This window comes from Leptinotarsa decemlineata, unplaced genomic scaffold (genome assembly GCF_025532065.1).
Source record: "Leptinotarsa decemlineata unplaced genomic scaffold, Ldec_3_MD MMD2_tig00001719_RagTag_RagTag, whole genome shotgun sequence".
Taxonomy (NCBI): Eukaryota; Metazoa; Arthropoda; class Insecta; order Coleoptera; family Chrysomelidae; genus Leptinotarsa; species Leptinotarsa decemlineata.
Genome location: NW_027412569.1, coordinates 11319415 through 11343695, shown reverse-complemented (window position 1 = coordinate 11343695; position 24281 = coordinate 11319415). Strand labels below are relative to the sequence as shown.

Genomic DNA, 24281 nt, shown 5'->3' with positions numbered 1-24281 from the left:
CGAACAACATCCAGGGCGAGGACGCGCTACAACTGCAGTTCAAGACCGATTTTTGGTCTTAACCGCAAGAAGACAACCGACAATCACAGCACCTGAGTTGGTTAACGTGTTGCAGCAGACGCACCAGGTAACCATTGGTCGTGATACTGTCAGAAATCGACTGCATGAAACAGATCTCCACAACAGAAGGCCACTTAGATGTCCACCTTTGTCGAGAGGCAATCGCGGTAGAAGATTAAAGTGGTGTCAAGAACATCAAAACTGGAATGCAAATGATTGGGCCACAGTTTTGTTTACAGACGAATCCAGATTTGGATTTCATCCAGATTCTCGTCGAGTAAGACTGTGGAGACGACCTGGAAATAATGAACGTTTGAGAAACGTCTAGGAAGTCCACACATACAGAGGTGGTACAGTAATGCTATGGGGCAGAACCGATCTCGTTTTTCCAAATCGCTCCCTCACAGCTCGACAGTACCTCGACACCATTCTTCCACCTATCGTCCGTCCGTTTGCTGGTGCTGTTGGTGAAAACTTCCACCTAATGCACGATACTGCTCGTCCACATGTCGCGCGTCTAGTGACTGACTGGCTCACCAACGAAGGAGTTGATGTATTGCCATGGCCAGCACAATCACCGGACCTGAATCACATCGAGCATGTGTGGGACATGCTTCAACGATGAATTACTTCGCATATGGGGAACATTCACACAACGTTTCAATTGAGAGAGCTTTTAATCGCTGAATGGGCAAATGTACCTCAACAAGACATTGACAATCTCATTTTGTCGATGCACGATAGATGTAGGGCCGTAATAAACCAGCGTGGAGGCCATACTTTGTACTGATTCCAATTTTTTTTGTATTTTGATTTTTTTTCGGGGTGCCAAAGAAGAGCCATATTTTTTTTTAGTTTTGCTTATATGCGCACTCAGTATTTTTGACCATTTAATAAATTTTGTTGTAAGTTACATTCGTTTAATAATCACCCGTCAACTTTTTTTTTCCTAAAGCGATCTAAAAAAAAATTATTGCCATTTTTAAAAATATCCCTAGACTTTTCCGATGTGTGTATTTATTAGTTGCGTGTCTTATTCTTCAAAAGACTTTTTCTCAATAATCTCTTATAATAATCAGTGGTCTGGGTTATTTAAAGTTCGCTTCGTAATAGGTAGGCTATGAATTCATGGAAATGTAATGCCCATATTCGTCCAAGTTGAAAGGTTGTATATAACATAAATATAATAATATGGTGTGTTGACGTAAGTAAATAACCCTTGTGGTAATTTATTTTCTTATATTATGATGTAAATTCACATCCCATTTTGTATCTACACGTTTCTATATTATTATACTACAAAGAAGCAATAGAAAATGTAAGAACACATGAGGAAATCCGATTTCTTCTCCTTGAAAGTTATTCATAGTTCGCCAGTGTTAACTCAGAGAATATACCTATGCCTATTGAGTTTTATAAGGTTTTAACAATTCAAAAACGGCTTCTGCTGGTTCAAAATAATCACACACAGATAGTAAGCAAACGATTAAAAAAACTAAACATTATCCAACTAGAGAATACAATCATTTATCATTCGAATTTTTCAAGTTTTGTCGCTTTCATGAAGGGATAGTAGTTTCACCTCTTGAACCCTGCTCTGTTCTTCTTTCTCATCTTTCCGGAATTCCATATAGAGCCACCTGAAATTAAATAAATGTTTTACAGGACGGTACATGAAAACGAAATAGCTCTTCCACATTCTTTCACATTAAAATCCCTAGATGTTTGTTTCATGCATATATTCATCTGTGCCAAAAACCTTCTGATACAAGGAAGCTTCACCTCTAATATTTGAATGTGATGAAGGATTAACCTTCATCATTAATTATATTCTCGAAGATTTCTGCGTTTCCAAATTTTGTTCACTAGTTTTAAAGAATATGTCTATATGATATGGCTATAATTTTCTGTAGGCACCTTTGCTTAACTTGCCATTCCGAATAAAGCAGTACGGAATACTTGAAAAAAACTTATAGAAAACAAAATCTCAGGTTATAAAATTATATTTAATCAGCCAAACACGCTTTTTTCAAGTTTGAATATTTATCGATTAAATTTTGACAAGAAATTATTGTTTTGATAACTTTCAAAATACCCCTAACCATTTGACTACCTAATGTACCACCCAAATCTATTAGATTAGCTTTGGCTGTATATGGTAGAGTTCTTGCAGATGGAGAGGTAGATCTACAAACTTATGCAGATGATCTTGTCATCTTAGCAACAACCACGTCGGGCTTTGGCCTGTAATATCCTCCAAACAACGTTGTATGTTGTTTGTTGTTCATAATTGATACCAGAGGGATCAGCTGACTGTAAACCCTAGCAGAACTGTGATAGTCTTCTTCACCAGGAAGAGGAACTTGGATGGGTCAACTCTAATTTACTTCAGTAGTGATGTTATTCCATTTGTAGACTTCGCAACATAGGGCTTTGATATTCCTTGATTAGATCTTCTATTTATGCCATCGATGGAGCCTTTGTAAGGGGAGATGTCGTCTCTACTCAACTATGAACTATGGACAGGGATATTCGGTAGATATGGCATACGCCTAATGAAGATTTTTCACAAACTAGTACATTGAACACGACTGTTGGAGTGGTTGTCATGAGACTGGTAGAAAAGCGTTATGTGCTCATGAGGCTCTGGTGTTTTCTAGAGACTCAGAAGAAATTGACAAGTCAATGACTTCGAAGCAACAGAAATCCTACATAAACATCTATTTCAATTCACTTACACGTAAATCAGTACGGCTGGTATAGTCAATACTGCACTTGTCATATAGAAAGCTCCTGGAAAGAATGAGATGGTAGCAGCATATATCTTACTATACAGTGGACCGTATAATAAGGGTATGCTAGCGTCGGCTAAACCAGAAAGCGAGTGGATTTTTCCTAACTCATCTGTAGTTACTGACTTGGAGAGGATTGATTTCATTGTTATGGAAGTTGCTGCGCTCATAACCTCTATTAGAGCACCTGAAATATTAGTTTTATTGATTTTACTACATTAAAAAACGTTATATTCTTTAAACTACCGTCTTATTTCGACTATACAACTACTTCTAGATATACTCTAGTATGACCAACGTTTGGAATTAGTTTTAGAATGATTGTTTATCGATTTTTGAAAATAATCGAGGAATATTTATCTAAAACAAACTGGAATGCACATTGTTTAACTCACAAACAGTGTAGGTATATTCTAAGTAAACGATATTGTGTATACTTGAAGTTGTCGGCACTCTCAAAGACCAAAAAAAACCAATACATAGAAATGAACCGATCAGGAACTAGTCCACGTGGACTGTAGGATTAGCGGTTCGAATTGGATAATTTTTATTAACCGAGTTTTATGATTGGCTGAAGAGTAATAAAATTAAATTTGAAGTCATGTTACGGTGACGAATAGAAATCGGGAAATGCGGGGATGGTTATCGCCGTCATGCCATCAATGTTCAGTTCAGGAACTGATCGCGATTTTAATGTTGAAATTCGATATTAGTGCAGTTATGATTACTTGAAATTTTTGTTATCTGTTTAAAATGTGGCGTCCCTAGACGAGTACTAATAGTAATAACGAGTGTGATAACAACGCAGACTTTTTCCGGTGTAGTGATTCCAATAGCGATGGAGTACAATGCGAAAAACAGATGCCAGTGAATAAGATTCGGATGCCTTTGAATATTGGAACACAGAAAGTATGTTTCAATGTATATAAGAATCTACATCTCAAGTTTGGTTTCGAGGGAAACAAACTATTACGAACAACATCAGATTTGACTGAAATACCTTTCTCAACTGTACGTAAAATAGTCAAAAACAAACCTTGCGAACGAAAGACGCGATGTGATACAGGATTACCAAAACCTTTAGATGTTCATCTAATAAAATCATTGAAAAAAACAATATACGGCTGTTACGAAAGCAATAAGATTCCTGCAACTGAAATCATAAGGAAGAAATTGAATACTTCCGGCCATAAGCTGCTGTGACAAAACTTTTCAGAATTGGATAAAAAAACTAGTATTTAGATTTAAAATAATAAACAAACGTCAAGCAGTTATGGAAAGCAGAAGAATAGTGGAATTGCATAACAAATACTTGGAACAAATAACTAAATATAGACAAGAACAACGGCAAATTTTCTATTTGGGCGAAACTTGGTATGACACTCACGAAACAATTACGAAAGGGTGGACTGATGGTTCGAGAATGTGTACACCTAACATGCCTGCAAACAAAGGATCGCGATTAATCATTGTGCATTGCGGAGGAAGTAAAAGATGGGCTCCGGATTCTTTGAAAAAAATTTGAAGAGTGTAATGTTGACTATCATAAGAACATGGAAGCTAATATTTTCGAGGACTGGTTTGAAAACACATTGATCCCAAATTTGGATGCGAATATTGTGATAGTTCTTGACAGTTCATCGAAGTACCGAATAAAAATTCGAGGAAAGGTGAAATACAACATTTTTTTAAGGATAACAGTTGATTAACGGAAAACAGATTTTTAACAGATTTTTTTTGTATTCTGAAGATTAATATACCAAAAACCAACTACTTGAAGTTTAACAGACAAAAACATTTGAAAAAGTGTTTACCCTTGAGAGTATTGCTGAAAAATATGGACACACCATACTGAGACTTCCCTCATATTTTTATGTTTTCAATCCTATGGAGTTGATTTGGGACAAATTGAAATAAAGCATCAGGCGTGAAAATAATTTTACAAAATTTGATAAGTGTGTAATAGAGCTAATTAAAGAAGAAGTATCTAATATTAAGTTCACATTATCGGACATTAAAACCACCAACACGCATACGTTGAGTGAGGACCGAAAAAAAAATGCGGCTGTATCCGCCAGTGTTCGTGATGACTGTGAAATGTCGATTCGCCGCCGCGCCGTTCGCAGCAATTGGGCCTCTGTTATTCCACTACGTGGAAAATTTTGCGGAAGGATTTGGGTGTTAAACCTTATAAGATACAGCTGATGCAAGAATTGAAGCCACACGACCTCCCATACGTCTAACATTTGGTGAATGGGCGCTGGCAAAGTTGGAGGAAGATCCACATTTTTATCGAAAAATTGTGTTCAGCGACGAGGCTCATTTCTGGTTGAATGGATATCTTAACATGCATCCCGAAAAAGTCACTGTTTGGTGTGGATTATGGGTCGGTGACATCATCGGGCAATACTTTTTCAAAAACGACAATGACCGGAACGTTACTGTGAATGGCGAGCGCTACCGTGTGATGATTGAGGACTTTTTGTTGCCCAAAATGGAAGAATTGTACATGCCTGACATGTGGTTCCAACAAGACGGTGCCACCTGCCACACGGCACGCGAAACATTGGCCCAATTAAGAGCTGCCTTCGGTGAACAGTTTATCTCACGTTTGGGGCTCGTCAATTGGCCGCCTAGATCGTGTGATTTAACGCCTTTGGACTATTTCTTGTGGGGTCATGTTGAGGATCATGTCTACAGGGATAAACTAGCAACGACTGACGCTCTGGAAGCCAATATCGAAGCATTTATACGTGAAATACCGGTCGATATGTGAGAGAGAGTGTGCCAAAATTGGATCTTGCGCATGGGCCATCCAAAGCGAAGCCGCGGACAACATTTGAATGAAATCAGCTTTAAACATTAATCATATTGATCGTTCTATCGATTTCAATAAAGATTTCATTACTGTTTTCACATTTTTTGTGTTGTTTTGAGAATCAAATCCTATAACTCTTAAAAATCATCCGTTATTAACGTACCGTCGAAGCTACTGAACCTAGAATCTTGAAATATGCAGGTAGGTTCTTTGTATAGCGTAAATAATCATCGAGAAAGGAAATCAGGAATTTCCACGCCTGAGGGGAAAAATAGGGGTTCACAGATTGTATTGAATTTCGTCAGTTTTAAAGTTGGAAACCTGAAGTTTTGGGGCAGTAAAAAAATAATTTAACTAGTTGTTTAAAATGGTCTGTGACAAACCAAATTCTACGCGGGCAAAGCCGCGGACTACAACAGGTGTGACATATATTTTAGGGGGACACTATAAATTTTAGGAGAACATTGGAAGTCTGTACACTGGACTAAGATTCACTATATTTGATACTTCAATGACATTTATGAGGAGTGTAAGACAAATTAAAAATTTCTATAATAATTACTCACCCAAATATAAATACAGAGGAGTAGGGCTGAATGAATAAAAAAATGCGGCAACTATTTTGCTACCACATGCTACCATTCCCACAACTGTGTCATTGACTTTCGAATATTTGTCGAAGAATGACATAAAGAATATGATACCTGAAAATAACTATTACAATTCATAATGAAAAACTTGCTTCAGTACTTTGAAATATCACTCCTTTGATTGCTAATGCATTAAACAAACTTAACAAAATTTTCAGCAATGAAAATGAAAAATAAAATGGCACATTGAATCACATGAATAAAGAAGTAGAATCACTTACCCAATGTTTGTGTGATGTACCGAAAAGTTAGGAACATACTGGATTGTTCTGTATCCCATCCAAATTTGTATCTTACGTAATAGTAGGTAACATTATTCTCACCTGAAAGTGAATTATGTAGTTCATTCTTCTAAGGTTTTTTGTGCTACTTAAAACTAGCAGAAGTACCTGATACATTTGGAGTTCCATGGAATATCTAATGCGGTCTCACGGAGTCTCAAGCAGATTAACCTGTTCAAACACTATTTAAATTTCTTGCCCGTTAACTAAACTTCATATTCATAAGCATTTGAAATCATCAAAAACAATAATCTTCTATTCGTATTTATATTATTCACTAGCTGACCGGCAAACGTCGTTTTGCCACATACATTATTTCTATCAGAACAATAACACTTATAAATAATTTTATTCCCTCAACGATATATTGGATAATTCACAGCTTCAACAACGTTTTTAATTAATTTTTCAATGACTAATCGTGAGCCGTTGCACAGCCGTGGTGGATTCAAATTACAGAGCAATCCAACCTCCAGTTGCATGCCTGGCAAATCCAGTGAGTTCAAAAACTCTGCTGGATTTGGCTTTGGGACTTATTAATATTCATTGCAAATGCCAATCCAATTGGAAATTGCAAACGTTTTAAATGAAGTGGCATATCTGTAGGTATAACAGGGATTCGGAACTTTCTCTTTAAAATGCTGGCTTCGTCAACGCTTTACATCGATATTTAATAACTAATCGTGTGCCGTTGCACAGCCGTGGTGTATTCAAATTATGGGGAACCAACCTTAAATTGCATATTATGCGGTGGCATGGATGGATAAACAATAATAGTAGTTAACAACTGTGTGGAGAGTGAGACAAGGGTAATTGTGTGAGAGAGACAGGAGACTGGCTTCGTTCTCATCCCTACTCCGTGCTGTTTACTGAGTGAGAAGTGACACCGGTAGACGCCTGGTGGGAATGACTGATCTGAATGATTAAATAGCTATTAAAAATAGGGGTTGGTGATAAAAGGGTCAAAATTGAGGGTTATATGTATTCTTTAATGCCACATAAGAAATGAAAACAAACAATAAAAAACATGTTGGGAGTGGATCACCCTTATTATTTAGGGGTAATATTCTGTTTACTTCCGAGGACGAAAGAATGAGTTTTTTATCGATTTTCATCGACAATTCTACGCAATATTCAATGAACTCCATTACAGCAAAGAGTGTGGAATTTTACGACGAACCGTGTTAGGAATCACACGTTAAAAGGTAAGACCTCGTTAGTCCTTAGCTAGCACAAATTTCTCAACTTCTGAGAGTTGTCGTTCGTATGGGGGCGGCAGCTGATTAACGGAAAAACAGATTTTAAAACAGATTTTTTTTAGATTTGGGAAACATTCAAGTATTGCATTGAAAAAAGTAAATAGAAATGCGACAAATTAGAAAAAAAATGCCTATTTAATAGTTTATTCAAATGATCTTTGGAATTTTAGGAAATCTCGATTAGTTCCGAAGATATTTGAATATAAATGAAATTCGCCAATTCGTTTCAATCTATTTTAGGTGTTATCCAAGAAGGAATCAAAGAAGTAAAACAATTTTTCCATTGCCACTTTCCAAGAAGTATAAGATGACATTAATAAAGTCCTACGTTTCGTCTCCGAGAAACCATCACCAATTTTACTTTTTATATGGCCCAGAAAAATTAATCAGCCAGCATAATAGCCGCTTCTCAAGCTATACAAGATGACGTTTACAAAATTCAAACCAGACATTCAGTCTCCGAAAAACCATCATATATTCGAAAATTTTATATGACGTATCATGCATAACATAGAAAACAAAAATTTAGGGAGTATCTTTGTAATGCCTCGACTTACGAAATAAGTTGCGAGGATTGTGAAAAGAAATATTTGGTCAAACCAAACGGACTACATTAACTCGCTACGAAGAACATGTTTCGCATGTTCATGCCATGGAGAACGATCATAGAGTAAGTGAGAAATGCATTGGAAAGCTTGGAAATCGAAAAGTGCGGAATATGTTCTATGAATAGCGACAAAGGTCCTATTCCGCACAGCCCTTTGTTTGGTATTTTACGTAATGATTCGTAACATTTTAAATAAAAAACTGGTAAATATTAGAGACAATCACTAACAAAGAAGAGAAAATACATAACAAATGCGCGTCAAGAGAACGTAATTTTTGTTCTGGTGTTGGAAAAGTGTTTTACAATAGACCCTTAGAACGGTTAGCCAAAATATGTTTCAAATACCACAGAAAAAGAAGATAATAAACCGAAACCTGTGCTCACCAGTAATTGGTCCACTGAGGACCGTGCTCAAAACCAACAGCCAACAAATCCTTGATCTCATATTCCCTTCACGTTTCCTGAAAGCAATTTTGAAAGTATCAGCCACATGTTTAATATCGCAAAAATCCAACAGAAAACTTTTCTTCTTTCCTCTTTTTTCTTCCGCCACTTCTTTTTCTTTCATTCCTAACTCATCGATTTCTTTGACGAAAAACAATCCGTACACATAGCCGAAGAACAATATCGCCAAGCAAGTAGAAAAGACGCCGTAGAAGCCGATCATGTGGTAGAGGATCCCCCAGAGAGCTAGTCCCGCGGTTACACTCATGGTGGTGGCAATTTGAATGGACCCAAACCTGTTAGTCCTGGATTCTTGAGAAGAAACCCCACTGACGTAGGTGTGCACCCCTGCGTACATGGAGAATATCCCCCCTGTGAGGATGTAAGGTATCGACTCGACTAGTATGTTAAACTCCAAAGGAAGTTCGTAGAAAAACATAATACTGACAATGAGACCGTTATAGGTGGCGATATCTCCTAGGATAGGGTTCAATATGAGTGGTTTTCGTTTCTTGTGTTTATCACTCCACGACCCTAGGAAAAGGAGAACGAAGGAAGAAACTATCCCTTGGAACATATTTTTCCAGATGGCCATATTTGCTGCTAAGCCTTGTACGGATTCTTCACTCGTTCTGAACCCGGGGTGGGATTGATTTCTAACACTCAGGGCATCGCAAGTGTCTTTGTCGAAGCCCAGATTGACCCTACAAGCTTTTTCTAACGTTAAATTGTGGCTGGTGAAAGACGCCAATACGTTGGATAGCAGATAACATACCAAAATAGGTTCTACTGTCATCTTCGAGAAGACTGCCCTGACTTTGGTACATATAGGAACATTTTTAAGTTCATCTATTTTTTCAACGGTCACTGATGAAACTTGTTTCTCTATATTCAGTGTCTTCTTTGAAACCATTTCGAGAGATTTGCTTGGTGCCTGAAATGAGTAGAAAAATATTATTCACAGAGTGTCGGTTTTGTTGAGATACAAGAAGAACAAATGTGAAAAATGGGAATTGAAACTTTCTGTGTTTTCACCACTTTTATTTGTAACTGACGTTACTGCAGTTTCGTCCTATAAGGACATTTTCAGCCGTATACATTAAACTAAAAATGATTGATTACATTAGCCTTTATACAGGGTGTTCCATGTCCTAAAAGCCTTAACTTTTAGGATACAGGGTGGCAAAGTTTTCAAAAATAATCATTTTTTTAATAATAACTGAGATAATTTTGTAGACATCTTTGGCATATTTGGTACATATGTTCCATGCCTCAAGGTGCATTTTCTGATGCACAATTTTCTTAATTTTCTCTGCCAGTGGCGTACGTACGAGTTTTGAAATGTATATTTGTGGCGAAAATAATACTACGCCACTGCTTTATCCTGGATTAAAAATAATTTTTGAAATCTCCATACATTTGATTTGCTGGGTTTTCTTTGTCCGACGCATGGTTTTCGCTCAAAAAAATAAAAATCGCTTTACTTAAGGATAAATTCCTTAAAAATCTGATGCGGTATCGTGCATCGACTGAAAGCAAACTAAGAGATCAGATTTGTTGCAAAATAATTGAGGATCTTAAAGATATTTGTTTGTTGTCAGATGCATTGTTCTCAATTAAAATTACGTCATAACGCAGCACCGCTTAATAATTTATGAAAACATAAATTTAGCTATCCTGGAATAAATGACGTGTAGCAGAATTTATTTACTGCACCTCTTGGAAATATGGAGTTTGTCGATATGTGATTTCTTTTAAAGATTAAAAGCAGAAAAAACAGCGTACCCACCATAGCAATAAAAAACGAATTATCTGTATGTACAAACGTCAATAGCTAATATTGATGTTGGTTTAAAGTAAGGTGTTGGTGTTAAAAACTGTCACAGCGCGTTTTGATTGATTTTGAAGTGTTATTGAAGTTATGCAATGGCCAGCAAGATCCCCCGATCTCAACAGTTTAGATTTTTTTTATAGGGTCACCTTAAAACTCTTGTGTATAAAACTCCCGTTAATACTTTAGAAGATTTAAGAGAGCGTGTCGAACTATAGGAAATACGCCGGGATTATTTGAACGGGTGCGTAATTCCATGCGTAGAAGGGCGGAAGCATGCATATTAAGTGCGGGTGGCCACTTCCAACAATTTTTATAATCAGTTTTGGTATTATTACTAATTAACAAATTTGTGCTATTCGTTTAGACTTACTGTCATAAAATAAAATAAAACTCGTTTTTGTGAAAAATTTATTTTTTTGCAGATTATGTTTTCAAATATTATTAGGGAATTGGTAATGCGTTATGAAGCAATTTTCAGATTCTCATTCACTTTAGAATTGATCTAATTTCTTAATTTGCTTTCTGTCGATTTTTATTTTTTTGAGTGAAAATCATGCGTCGGACAAAGAAATACCAGGAGATCAAATTTTCTCAAAAATAAATGAGGATTTTAAAAATGATTTTATTTTGAAAAGAAAGCATTGGCGTAGTTCTTTTTCCCCAAAAATATTCAATGCGAAACCCGTAGGGATGCCACTGTTTGAAAAAATATAAATTTGTGTACATCAGAAAATGCGACTTGAGGCATGGAACATATGTATCAAATATGCCAAAGATGTCTACAAAATTATCTCAGTTATCATTTAAAAACTGATTATTTTTGAAAACTTTGCCACCCTGTATCTCAAAAGTTAAGGCGTTTAAGACATACGTCCATAGGAAGTTTTTTTCTTAAAATGGGTCTAAGAATCACCTCCATGAATATTAGCATGTGTTTAAGGAACACTCTGTATAACACTACTGTACGTAATAACAGAGGTACACAACTTAATTGAGTACCTGAATTTCAAATTCAAATTCAAATTCTCTTGCATCCATGAATATATAGAGTGATTCAAAAGTACTTTGACAAACTTCAGGAGGTGATTCCTCACAATATTCTAATATGAATTGTCCAAATAAATAAATGTCCGGAAACGCTTCGTTTCCAAGATACAGGATGTTGAAGTTTCATTGTTATTTTAATTTTTTTTAATAACTTTTGAAATACTGAACTTAATTAAACGAAACTTGGTAATGGGAGGTTTTTTAGGTGTCGAATTCGAACCTGATGTTCTTATTGCTCTTACTCGTAGGGGGCGCCACCTACACGGCTTTTTCTTTTTTAAAGATTCATAACTTTTTTGGGCGTACTTCTAGCACATTTTTCAGTAAAAAAATCGATTCCTCCATCATATCTACGTAAATAAGCTACCCTTGTTACTAGTCGGTGTAAGCAACCGTTTTCTAAATATTTGGACTTGAAAACTTCAAGTCGATTATTTGATAATCGATGCATGTTGAAGTTATTACGAATATTTTGCATTTTTCACAAGAATGCTTTGGAAATGAATTTGACGTTTTACTCGTTTGAAGAGGTCATTATTGTTGGGTACGTTCATTTATGACATCCTTAAGCGAAAGAGTTATTTTTGTATCAAGGGTGCATAATCAGTATTTGTTTTAATAAAATTTGCAAGAAATGTCAACATTTTATTTCAGGAAATTTTGAATATGTAGAATAAACTAAAATAAACGAAACTAAATTGTATTCAAATGAATTGTTGGAAGTGTCCACCTTCAGCGAAGATACAAGCAGTCAGTCGTCTAGTCATTGAATAATTGTTTTTAATTTTTATTTTAACACCCTGTATCTTGAGAACGGAGGATTTGCGGACCCATGTTTATATGCTCAATATAATTGTTATTTTTCAGCTAATCTCTTATATATTCTTTCAGAAAGGTTTATTTTCAATTTCATAGGGAATTTGAAATTTTTTCACACACGTAGGGTGGGGGTTGGAAAATTTTTTTCGGAAATGATTATTGTGATAGAGATTCATATCTGAGAGACTTGACCTGCCAGAATTTCTGCCGACATGCAAGGTTTATTGTCAATCTTATGAGATATTTGAATTGTTTGAAAACCAATGGGTTGGGAGTAGATATTTTTTCTATCGGAAATGATTATTTTGGTCGAATAGAGAAAAAATTGTTTTAAAAATCAAAACAATTTTTGTAGAGAATTGTACGATCTACAAACTTTCTCATATTCATTTTTCAGAGAGCTCTCACATTTCAAGAGACTTACGCAAAAAAAAATCCAGCGCTTCGACCTAGGCTAAAAAAGAACGCTCAAGAAGGATCTATGGGAACATCATTTATAATGACATATTTAACGTCTGTACAGCTCATTAGGAATGCCTTGGAATGTCTATTTTGTCTGGGCCGTGTCTACCGGAAGCTAGAGTGCTAGAGAGAGTATCGAAGCTTCGGAGAAAGGGTAGCACCGGTATATCGTTTGCCGGGAAAAAATAATTCAAAAATTAAATTAGCCGGAGAGCAGAATATGATAAAATGTTGATTGCTTTTTTCTAGAGGCACATCAACTAATTTTGTTCACTGTATAATCAGTATAATGAAGAAAACAGCAACACAAGCAGTGGTGTAGATGAATTTCTATAGCCATGCAATGATTCATTCTCTTATTGGTCGGCTATTTTCATGACGCTGATAGTGTATGCACATCTGTATAATTATGCGAAACGATGGTTTGAAAAAGGACAAAAATATAAAGGATTTTTATTTGAAACGACAAGTAAATAAAGTTGCTTTCAATGTAGCCAATGTAGGTACCTAAGCCGTTCCTATTTTGTGAATCTATAGCATCGCTAAATATCTAACGCTGCAAAGGGATTGTTGTCTAAATTGAAAAGGGTTTTTTAAGAGACATCAGTTTTTGGGAAGAAGCTTTGGAAAACCAACAGGTTTTCATCCGAAAACATTTACTGACATTATATAAGTTTCCGAAATGCCATTGTTATCTTCAGTTGAACTAAGACAACACTGATATTCCACTTACCCTTTCGAATAAGTTCACTAACCGATAACACTATAAATAAACAATCTGTGTCACTATATTTTTGCTCCAAAACAATAATATTTGTCCGATACACAATTGGCTGAGGAGGGTCGAACAAATCCCTTGGTAAAAAATGCCTTTATCTCCCGCAGAAGATATCACTCAACTAAACTTCCGGCTTACACTTAAAATTCTCTCTGGCTCCACCGAAATGATGCGCCCTATGATGTCCTTGAAGAATATCTTTAGAACTAGAAGAGGGGAAAGTTGTTTAGGTACCTGTTAGCGTCTTATGTCTTATCGTGCATTCACAAAGTGTTCTTTCAAAAAATGGGATAGTCTCTTTATGGGTTTGTTGCGCCCTCGAAATCAACTCGAGAAAACAATCGATGTTTGGAGAACACTTGTGATAAAAAATTTTGTTTGATTACAGTTCGAAATACAATTGGAAAATTATAGAATGAAAGGTTTTTTTGTTATTCACTAGCCAATCTTACTATTTTTTTACTGAACCGAGCATCAGTTCATTTTCCAGATGAACAGCCATTTGAAGCAGATATGAAAAATTGTTTCAACGATTAAGTAGCTCCTTAATGATTTTCTCACTTCTACTAAGTAATTAGCAACATTAACAGACTATATACAGTGTGTTATCAACCCCCTCACTCCCTACTTTTTCGAAAGCGAGAACTATTGCAAAGAAAGAAGGAAAGGAAAGAAGTACATTTCTTCATGAATTAATATTTACTTTTTTGTATTTATGTATTACTATCGACATATTTCAATATGCATAAAAATTAACCGCACGATCATTTGTTCTTTAAGATTATCGGTAGTCCTGCACATGCCTTCTCGTGGGTTTCTATTCTATCAGGAAAAAACCTTCTGCCGCATTTTCGACATTGCACTAATTCGGCTAGATGATTTTCCCAGATGCGATTGAAGGTTCCTTGGAAGTCTACACCACCGGATGCTGAAATAAAGTAACGATAGTAATAATAATGATGATATTGTTTTGTGTAAAAACCTAAAAGTGCAACTAATTATAGTATATTTGATTTTTTCAACATTAAACAGATACAGGATCAAAATGTAATATTTTTCGTAATAGAATAATCAACTAACACTTTTTTTTCAAACGCATGTTTCTGTAAGAAGGAATGGGAATATCGAGACGCGGCATAAGACTTTTTGTCTCAGGGGGTCGAGTTCTATATGAAATCGAGAAAACCGAAAATTTAGAATTATCGTGATTTTCGCCTCGTACCCGGTTACAGCTGGAAATTGACGACCTAGCGGAAGTGTTAGGGGGTGGTGTAATACCAGGGGGTCACCCTGAAGCTTGAAGCTCAGGTCTGGGAGGCCAGCCGGCCGTTACGGCGGACCAAATGGACCAAATGGGGGTGGCGTCGCAGGACACGCCTCCTCAAACCAACCGTTTTACCCCTTCAGAGGACAGCGACATATTTTTATTATTTGTTTATTGGAAACTACGACTTTGAAACTCAAAATTACGACTTTATTCATGATAAAGTAATCGTGAAGTCCAAATTCCGAATTCAGAGTCGTTATTTCGAGTTTGAAGTCAAAATTTAGAGTTTGAAGTCGTTATATTCGTAATCTGGAGTTCAAAGTTGAAATTCATAGATTAAAGTCTAAATTTCAAGTTTACAGTCGTAACTTCGAGATTGAAGTTGTAATTTTGAGTTCAAAATGGTAATTCTGAATTCAAAGTCGTAATTTCGAATTTAAGGTCGTAATTTTGAGCTAAAAGTCGAGTTTAAAGTCGTAATTCCGAATTCAAAGTCGTAATTTCGAGTTTGAAGTCGACATTTCCAGAATTTATAGTGTAAATTTCTAGTTCGAAGTCCTAACTTCGAATTCAGTGTCCTTATTTCGAATTCAAATTCGTAATTACAAGTCGTGATTTGGCGTTTGTAGTTGAAATTTCAAGATCCAAGTCGAAGTTTCGAGGTTACAGTCGTAATTTTGAGATTGAAGATGTTATTTCAAGTTGAAAGTTGTAATTTTGAGTTGAAAGCTATAATTTGGAGATTAAAGTCGTAATTTAGAATTCACTGTCGTAACTTCGAATTTAAAGTTGTGATTTCGAGTTTCAAGTCGTGATTTGAAGTTGAAATTTCAAGATTTGAATTGCAACTTCTAATTTACAGTGTAATTTTCAAATTAAAGTTGTTATTTCGAGTAAAAAGTCATAATTTCGAGTTGAAAGTCATAATTTGCAGTTCAAAGCCGAAATTCAGAATTCACTGTCGTAATTTTGAATTTAAAGTCATAATTTCGAGTTTCAAGTCGTAATTTGGAGTTTGAAGTTGAAATTCCGAGTTTACAGTCGTAATTTTGAGATTGAAGTTCTATTTTCGATTTTTAAGTCGTAACTTGGAGTTTGAAGTGGTAATTTCTAGTTCAAATTCGTAATTTCGAAGTCAAAGTCGTAATCCCGAGTTCAGAGTCGTAATTTCGAGTTTCTACTCGTAATTTGAATTTTAAAGTCGTATTTCAGAGTATTAAATCTTAATTAGGAGTTTGAAGCGGTAATTTCTAGTTCAAATTTCTAATTTCGAAGTCAAAGTCGTAATTTCGAAATCAGAGTCGTAATTTTGAGTTTCAAGTCGTAATTTGAAAATTGAAGTCGTAATTTCGAGTTCAAAGTCGTAATTTCGAAGTTCAAAGTGTAAACTTCGGGATCAAAGTAAAAATTTCGAGTTTGAAGGCCAAATTTTGAAATTAAAGTAGAAATTTCCAGTTTAAAACTGTAAAGGAAAAATGAGTCAGTCAATCAAAATTTATTGAAATCAAATCCTGTTACAATTCAGTGTTCACACAATTGATTATATTTAGCATCCTTTGCAGCTCCGTTCATGTATATCAACTCTGTCTGGATTGAAAGTTCTCGAACAATTTTTGCACGGGACCAACTGACTCAGATGGCACTGCCAATTTGCTTCATTGGTGGCTTCGAAATCAATCTTTCCATCACCTGAAACAAAAATTTTGCATCAAGTTAGATATTTTGAAATTTTTGACTAAAAAATTACATTACATTGTGTACTTAACGTCGATATGGTATATAATTCACGAAAATTCATTGTCGGTACCGAACCCAAGCTTAGAACTTGTCCCAATTTGCCGCTTGTTAATTAAAATATCAGCTCCAAATTGCTTCGTTACTGCAAAAAAAATCATGGAGTCTGTGGTCGGGAATCAACAAGAATTATTTTGATTTTGTGATCAATAATTTAACTATAAGTTTTTCAGATGAGATAATTACTATAGCTCTGAGGAGTCAACAAAATGACACTCCACCTTATACTGCGCAAACTATAAGGATTACTTAGAAAGTAGAGTCAACAGCAACTAGTCAATATTTTGTAACTATTTCAAAAAGCTATTGATCCACAATAATGGATTCATTCACCCAGCAATTGATATTATTATCTGTTATCTAACACATATTAGACACAAGTATGTGAGTTTTTTTATTAGAAAATACATTATCGAACGAACTATCAGTTAAATGATTATGCAGGACTTTTGAGAACAATTTTGAAGTAGGAACAATCGCAAAAAGCTCATTTGGAATGAAAATAATCCAAATACAACTATGAAAATTATTCACTCTTGGTTTTGTTATTATATTTCAGTGGAATACATGCGTGTATGCAATACATATAGCTTCAATTATATAATCTACAAATACAAAACAAAAAATTAAAAAGCCAACTACCAACTACTACCTCTGAAAATAGGTGCTGTCGGCATATGTGATGACCCCTAAAATTGCTGATAAAACAGATACTGTTGATGTGGACAAGAAATAATATGGTACCTGAAACTGTTCTCTGTGGTACTACTGTTTTAACTTTATTTGCCTCACTCAGGATATTATCAACTTCAACCTTTTGTGTCCTATGTGATAGTCTTCCAAAATGTTTGGCCACGTATACTATATTCATGTACTTTTTTTAATAGCATGCCGTGATCAAAGGTGTCGAATGTCTTAGCTAGATCTAGAAATATAGTTGAACATTTTTCTGATCTATGTAAGGCTCCAATTATTTTTGAACACATTTTTTTTGGTATCAGAGTTGCTGATGGTCGCTCCTGATGGATAGTCCGCTTGATGGCCTAGACTGAAAAAAGTAGATCTGCAGGCTTATGCAGATGACTCTGTCATCTTGGCAAAGTCCACTTCGGAAAGGGTAGCTTGTAATATCCTTCAAAGCACGATGGACTTTGGTCACAGTTGGTGCCCGAGGGAGAAGATGTCTGTCAACCCCAGCAAAACTGTGGTAATCCCCTTCATCAAGAGGAGAAAATTGGACAATCTAACGCCAATTTCCCTTAATGGTGAGGTCATTCCATTTGGAACGGAGGTGATATATCTTGGCATTGTTCTTAAAAAAAAGTTTTACACACAGCCAGACTGTTCCTATGTAAGTGTCTAGGATTTGTGGTAAAACTTGGGATTTGGGTACCAAACAAATCCAATGGATTTATTTGATGAATGTCAGACCAATGATCACTTATGGAAAAATTGCCTGGTGGCTTACAGAGACATACTTGCCTGTCCATCAATGATGCCATCATTACCACACCGTCAGCGACCATGGAGATCCTTCTAGATCTACCTCCTCTCCATATTTCACTGGAGAGAGGCTAGATGGACTGCATGTAGACTTGTGCACATTGCCAATTGCACAAATCAATCTAATGCAGAGTTTAACAGACTGCTGGTTGATACTGGAAGTCACAGCATTCTGCGAATGACCTCTGGATGGATGGATGGATCAAAAACACCTTTCGGTGTGTGTAGGATGGCAAGAAGATTTATGGACTTCTGGCAGGATCTTCCAGGACTGGCTCAGTCCAAGGCATTTATTCACCCTTCGATGCTTTATACCAAGCAGTGGTTATAGGGATTAACTACGATGTCTAACATGCCTTCTCACAGGTCACTGTCATCTGAATCATCATACGCAGAGACTCGGACGGAAGATAATATGTGTCGCCTCTGTTTGGAAAATGATGAAACAGCAGAGCACATAACGATTGTTAAAAGACGTATTCAAAAAACACTTGATTGTGAGATTTTCACTAAACAGTTTTATAAAAACGCAACCAGTGTTTCGCCATACTATGGCTTCTTTGGGCGTGTCGGACGTGATGAAAGATTTTACAAAAATTATTAATCACAGATATGGGTCGGTAGTTCACCTGTTTCATCAAGTTTATATTCATTATGTGAATTAATAAAGAATATGGAGATATAAATAATATTCATTATGAGTTGCGAAGAATATCGTGACCAGATGAACAGTTGGTTTTCAGCTTTTATGGTATCCGAAACATCATTTCTTGTTGCGTGCTGTTTTTATGAAAATGATCTAGCAAGTTTTCAGTTTTTTCTTCAGGATAATTGTCGTAAAGTACCATACCATAAGAAAGCGAAGGTTGACAGATATGTTTGCAGATCAATGTCGAAGTTTCTGGTATTTTATATTTCTTCTGATGTAAATTCTGTAAATTATATTATTTTGTATGCACCGACATATCTTAAGTGATTTTTTATTTCGAGAAGCAAGTTTAGTAAAACGCTGAAGCACTTTCAAATCGAAAACACTTCCAAGAACAAATAAATAGATAGATAACATCAATATTATATCACTTATCACAGTAATACTTGTTTTCCTCAAAAACAGCGCTGAATAATTCAAGAAGACTAATCAAATTAATTCTCGCTGTCAACGACCTTTATCGATCACCAGACTAATTTCCTCACAGGAAATTTTACACGACACGAATTGAAACCACATAAAATTGAAGGTAAGTTGGGTACATATTCGCGGATTGAGAGCGGAAGTGTTACTCAAACGATTTTGCATAAAAATAGCAGACAAGGATTTGGGTCGTTCCAGGCATGAAAAGGGTTTGAAAAATGAGGCAATAGTATTTTTTTTAATGGGAAACATCCTGATATTCAGTATGGTCAGGGTCAGGGTTGAGAGTTGACAACTGACGCATTTGTGGTTCAGTCCAGTACCACTGATTAACCTGGTGGGTGGAACAGCGCTGCCAGGTGTTGGACCACAAGTTTATTTTGCAGTGAAAGTTGCAGTGAAAGACAGAAGACAAATCTGGTTGGCGTTCGATGTCGAAGCTTGGTTTTGCAACTGGCCGCCCTGGGAAGCCTCATTTATTTTTGATATTGGAGAAATGAATTTTCTGTCGATTCCATGGATGGTGTCTTTGTAAGGGGAGATGCCGAAGACTTCATGAAGAAAAGAGAAATTAAACTTTCTATTTTATTCTATTTATATTTTACCACTTTATTTGTAACTAACGCTACTGCAGTTTCGTCCTATACAGACATTTTCAAACTTATACCATAAACTAACAAAGATTCATTACATTAGTCATTATATATCACCTCTGTAGGTACTAATAGAGGTACTTGGCTTGATTGAGTACCTGAATTTACAGTTCACAATGCGGATGTGCCGATTTAAAAACCGGGGAATAGACTAAATCGATTTGATCATTTAACAGGTTGCACCCGCAATGTTTGTGCTTGTGAATTTCCAAGGATTCTAAATAATTGAGTTTGTGACCCTTCCTTGCATGATGCAAAATTTCCGTATCGTTTAGATTCGGAAGTAAAGTATCGGAACAAAAAGTATTATCATAGCACTGCTTGTATGAACAGAAAGAATGAGGGTACGTTCCAGTATGAGAATTGCCATATAGCCAAAGTTACAATCAACAGATTCCTCGTTGAAAATTACCTACGGTGTCACCTTTTATTTTTTGTGTTGTCAGTAGGCCAATGAGATTTGTAGGTATTTCCATACTTTTTTATCACTTGGTATATGCAGGGTGTATCTCAGTTGGTGATTTTAATTATGGGGAGAGTTTTTAGTCATATTTTTTCGGAAAATGTGCATACAAACTTGACTTGATTTGTTAGCGACATCGACAAATGGACCAAAATAGTTAAAATAAAAAATAAAATACATAAAGGGCCAACAAGGGTGTTCTAATTATATATTTTTGAAAAGTATTTTTGGAAAAAATAGGGTTAACTTTACATTACCTCAAAAACTATTAATTGGAGCACTGATAAATCCACATTGTTTGGGCAAACCAGAGCCTTATGGAGGGAAATAACCCACATACTTGCAAAGATGAAAGATATTATAGATACTCACGTGTGAATTTGATGTCTGGCTTAAGCGGCTGCGGTCGTCTCTTACTAGGAGGCAGTTTTTCATTTTCGATTTTCCACATTTTCAGACATTGGGGCTCGTGAATGTAAATCGAGTTGACGGTGAAGAGTTTTCCGCATATATAACAGGGAAACAAAGGCGGTTTTCTAGACGATGAAGGCCGATCTTCACGTTCGATTTCGGACTCTGATTTTTGGTGAACTCTTGGAGGTTCGGAAACATGTTTTTCTGAAATGGAATGGCTTAGTAATCTATAGAATGGGTAGCAAAATAAAAAACAGTAGAGGTAGATTTGTTATGAAATTGGGCTCTTTGAAATAATGTTCAATAAACATGGTAGCCTGAAGAAGCATATCAAAGTTAGGGTTTTCCAAAACAATGAGATATATTATTTTACATATTCGTATTCTTCCGGAAAATGACTTTGAAAAAATATAAGGTTGTTAATAACAAGCGATTCGGAAGTTATCCCAAAAATAACGTGAATCCATCCATCGTCACCATTTTTGAAGGAAAACTCACTTGAGAAGAGTGTTTTGTTATGAAGATATAGTTCACACTGTTTGAACATGCCTGAGGAAAATATTGTGTAGCGAAACACCTATTGGTGTTTTGTGAACAGTCAAACCTCATAATGAGATGTCACTTGAATAATATTGGGTCTTACAACAAAGATTTCCGAACTTTAACAATTGAAAACGGTCAGGAAAACATCACCGCTGTCTGTGAGAGTGTGCAGGAGAGTCCCAGGCAGGCACAAGAACTCGCTTTTCCACGTGTGATTTCCAGCAGATGATAGAATTTTGAAAGTGGTAAAAACTATCCCAGACTAATTTTCAAACAGAATCAAGTGATTTAAATCCATCGAAATTACCTTTTCTTAATGGTGGGGGGCTTCTCATATCCGGAGGTAAGCTGTCGTTTTCGATATTCCATTTTTTCAGGCATTGTTTTTCGTGGATTTTGATTGAGTTGACTCCAAATTCTTTCCCGCAAATGTAGCATTCGAAAATAGGTGGTGGTCGGACATTAGAGGGGGTTGATGGGGTGCTGCGGGACATAGCAGTTCCGTTGGGGAGTTGAAGTTCTGATGAGGAGACTTTGACCTGTGGTGAGAATAGCATTATAAGAATATACACTCAAAGACAAAAATATTGCATATTTCACTTTAAGCCTTGATTTCATGTTTATTTCTATTTGTCTGAATCTTTATGCAGTTTTCATTACTGAATGGTATATGCTGGAGTATTTAACGTATATTGATTGCCAAATAATCCAGATATCGAAACTTTATAACACACTTGTAGAAGAAGTAATGGGATAGTAATGGAAAGTAATGGAAGTAATAGAACAAGCAACAATGACGACAAAATCAAATATAATAACAGTTCAGTACTTGAGGTTTCCTCCCCTAGTTTTAACGATATTCTGCATCCTCTTAGGGACAGTCCGCAAAAGGTCTTTGATGGTTTCTTGTGTAATTCGATACCATTCCTCCTGTGCAGCATTTCTCAATTCTGCAATCGAGTTAGGAGCTGAATTTCGTGCTCGTAGATATCTTTTCAGGCTGTCCAAAATATGTTCTATGGGATTTGCATCAGGACTGTTCGGTGGCCACTCCACGGCCTCAAGTCCAAGATACTTGGTGACCGTTCTTGCAGCATGAGTACGTGCATTATCATGCATTAGCACGAAATTGTCCTAACCAATGAAGCCGCCGTAAGGTAAAACATGCTCTTCAAGGATGTTGCGTGTGTACCAGTTAGCAATCATTCTTAAATTTACCTCTACGACTGTCCCAACTAATGCCACCCCACAAAATAATGGAACTACCACCAAAGCTAACGTTATGTACACGATTACATTCTGCGAAACGTTCTCCAGATCTTCTGCATACCCGACCAAGTTCATCTGGTTTCCATAACTGTATTTTTGTTTCATCTGTCAAAAGAATTTTTCCCCACTGATGTTCATTCCAGTTGACATGGGCTATGGCAAATTGAAACTCTCTATATTTGTGACGTGGGATAAGCTTAGGAGCGTTTGGAATTTAAACTAACTTCTTTGAATCTTCTTATTACTGTTTTGAAACTTTGTTAACTTGTTTTGTACTCAGTAAACCATTTTTAAGATGAGGAGCTGTAAGCATGCGATTTCGCAAACATTGAATTTTCAAATATTGGTCATCTATTGGCGTTCTACATCTCTTACGTCCTTGACCAGGTCGCCTTTTGTACTCCCCAGTCTCATTGTATCGCTTCACATTACACAATGACAAATGTCATTCTGACAACAGTAAATAAAATAATAGACATCAAGAGTGGCAAAGGCACACTATTTAAAGTTTGTAATTTGTACCATTCTTTTACTTATTCAGCTATAGCGACTACGTCCAAGTATTTTTTATCTATACTGAATTGAAATTTACGTAAAATACCTAAAATGCTTTGGCCTTCGAACATTTATCAATAAAAATAAATAATGTGTTGAGGGAAAAGAAATTGACATGAAAACAAACTTGAAAAGAAATATGCAATATTTTTGTCCAAGAGTGTATATAAGTTTCAAAAAAACTTGGAAAAGTGTACTCTTATAACATAAGTGTACTCTTATAACATAAGTTTTTCCACAATTTCGATAAAATGTATCATCATCTTCAGGGAAAAGCTACAGAAAGGTAAATAATGATAGTGGAATTTTTGAAATTTACAAAAAAGTTAAAACTTACTCTTGCTGAGGATGGTTGTGTCAAAAAGGGTGTGAAATTTATGAAAATAATACATGTCAATATAATCAAACGAGTCACTATATTATAAAAGCTGAAATCCTCACGAAGACTGAAGGATAACTTGAAATGTTTGCTGGTAGAAGGTACGAGAAAGAGACTTTGAATCTTTAGAGATCCCCCACTCGATTTTCGAAAAACTTAATACCGTCGTAAGTCCGTGGAATTTGATTCCGTTCGATAAAGAGTTATCAAAAAATTAAAAATCATTTGAATTCGTTCAGATACCCAACTCAATATCAATCTAGCAACGACATCTATGAAACATGTAGGCAACTTGTGAACCCGACATGAATTGATAAGTAGAACTGATTGGAGCAGGGAGTAGGTAGCTTTACAATATACTTGAAATTGAATATACTTACTCTTGCTTGGAAAGAAATTGAGTGATTGAAATTAAATCATTTACCTAGAAACATTTCCATTGGATGCAGAAAACAGGT

General features: G+C 35.9%; 2 protein-coding genes across 6 annotated transcripts in view; both read right to left on the bottom strand.

Annotated features, from left to right (window-relative positions):
* Positions 1 to 474: 474 nt before the first annotated feature.
* LOC111515528 (probable peptidoglycan muropeptide transporter SLC46) lies at positions 475 to 14128 on the bottom strand. Of its 2 annotated transcripts, XM_023171750.2 has the most exons (6): positions 13807 to 14127; positions 8852 to 9845; positions 6542 to 6643; positions 6237 to 6374; positions 2799 to 3039; positions 480 to 1700 (listed from the first exon to the last, which is right to left on the bottom strand). In XM_023171750.2, the coding sequence occupies exons 2-6, from the start codon at positions 9822 to 9824 to the stop codon at positions 1604 to 1606; spliced, it is 1551 nt and encodes a 516-aa protein (XP_023027518.1). In that variant the 5' UTR covers positions 9825 to 9845; positions 13807 to 14127; the 3' UTR covers positions 480 to 1603. The 2 variants fall into 2 exon arrangements, with proteins under 2 accessions (XP_074032614.1, XP_023027518.1); XM_074176513.1 differs by lacking the exon at positions 6237 to 6374 and having other exon boundaries at positions 475 to 1700; positions 13807 to 14128.
* A 429-nt stretch (positions 14129 to 14557) lies between these two features.
* The window catches only part of LOC111515538 (uncharacterized), a 41721-nt gene continuing 31997 nt past the window's right edge, over positions 14558 to 24281 (bottom strand). Inside the window, exons 6-9 of one of the 4 annotated variants that reach the window (XM_074176506.1) lie at positions 21928 to 22159; positions 21036 to 21281; positions 16871 to 16997; positions 16599 to 16807 (exon numbers count right to left, since the gene is read on the bottom strand). In XM_074176506.1, the coding sequence (XP_074032607.1) occupies positions 16903 to 16997; positions 21036 to 21281; positions 21928 to 22159 (573 nt within the window). In that variant the 3' untranslated portion in view covers positions 16599 to 16807; positions 16871 to 16902. Of the gene's footprint in view, positions 14780 to 16598; positions 16808 to 16870; positions 16998 to 21035; positions 21282 to 21927; positions 22160 to 24281 lie in introns of those variants that run through there. The other 3 variants (XM_023171767.2, XM_074176504.1, XM_074176505.1) reach the window with 3 other exon arrangements.

Coding starts and splice junctions, on each gene's coding strand:
- LOC111515528 (XM_023171750.2), bottom strand. CDS start 9,824: ATGGTTTCAAAGAAGACACTGAATATAGAGAAACAAGTTTCATCAGTG. Junction 6,644..8,851: donor CCTCAGTGGACCAATTACTG/GTGAGCACAGGT, acceptor ATTCACTTTCAG/GTGAGAATAATGTTACCTAC. Junction 6,375..6,541: donor GTACATCACACAAACATTGG/GTAAGTGATTCT, acceptor AGTTATTTTCAG/GTATCATATTCTTTATGTCA.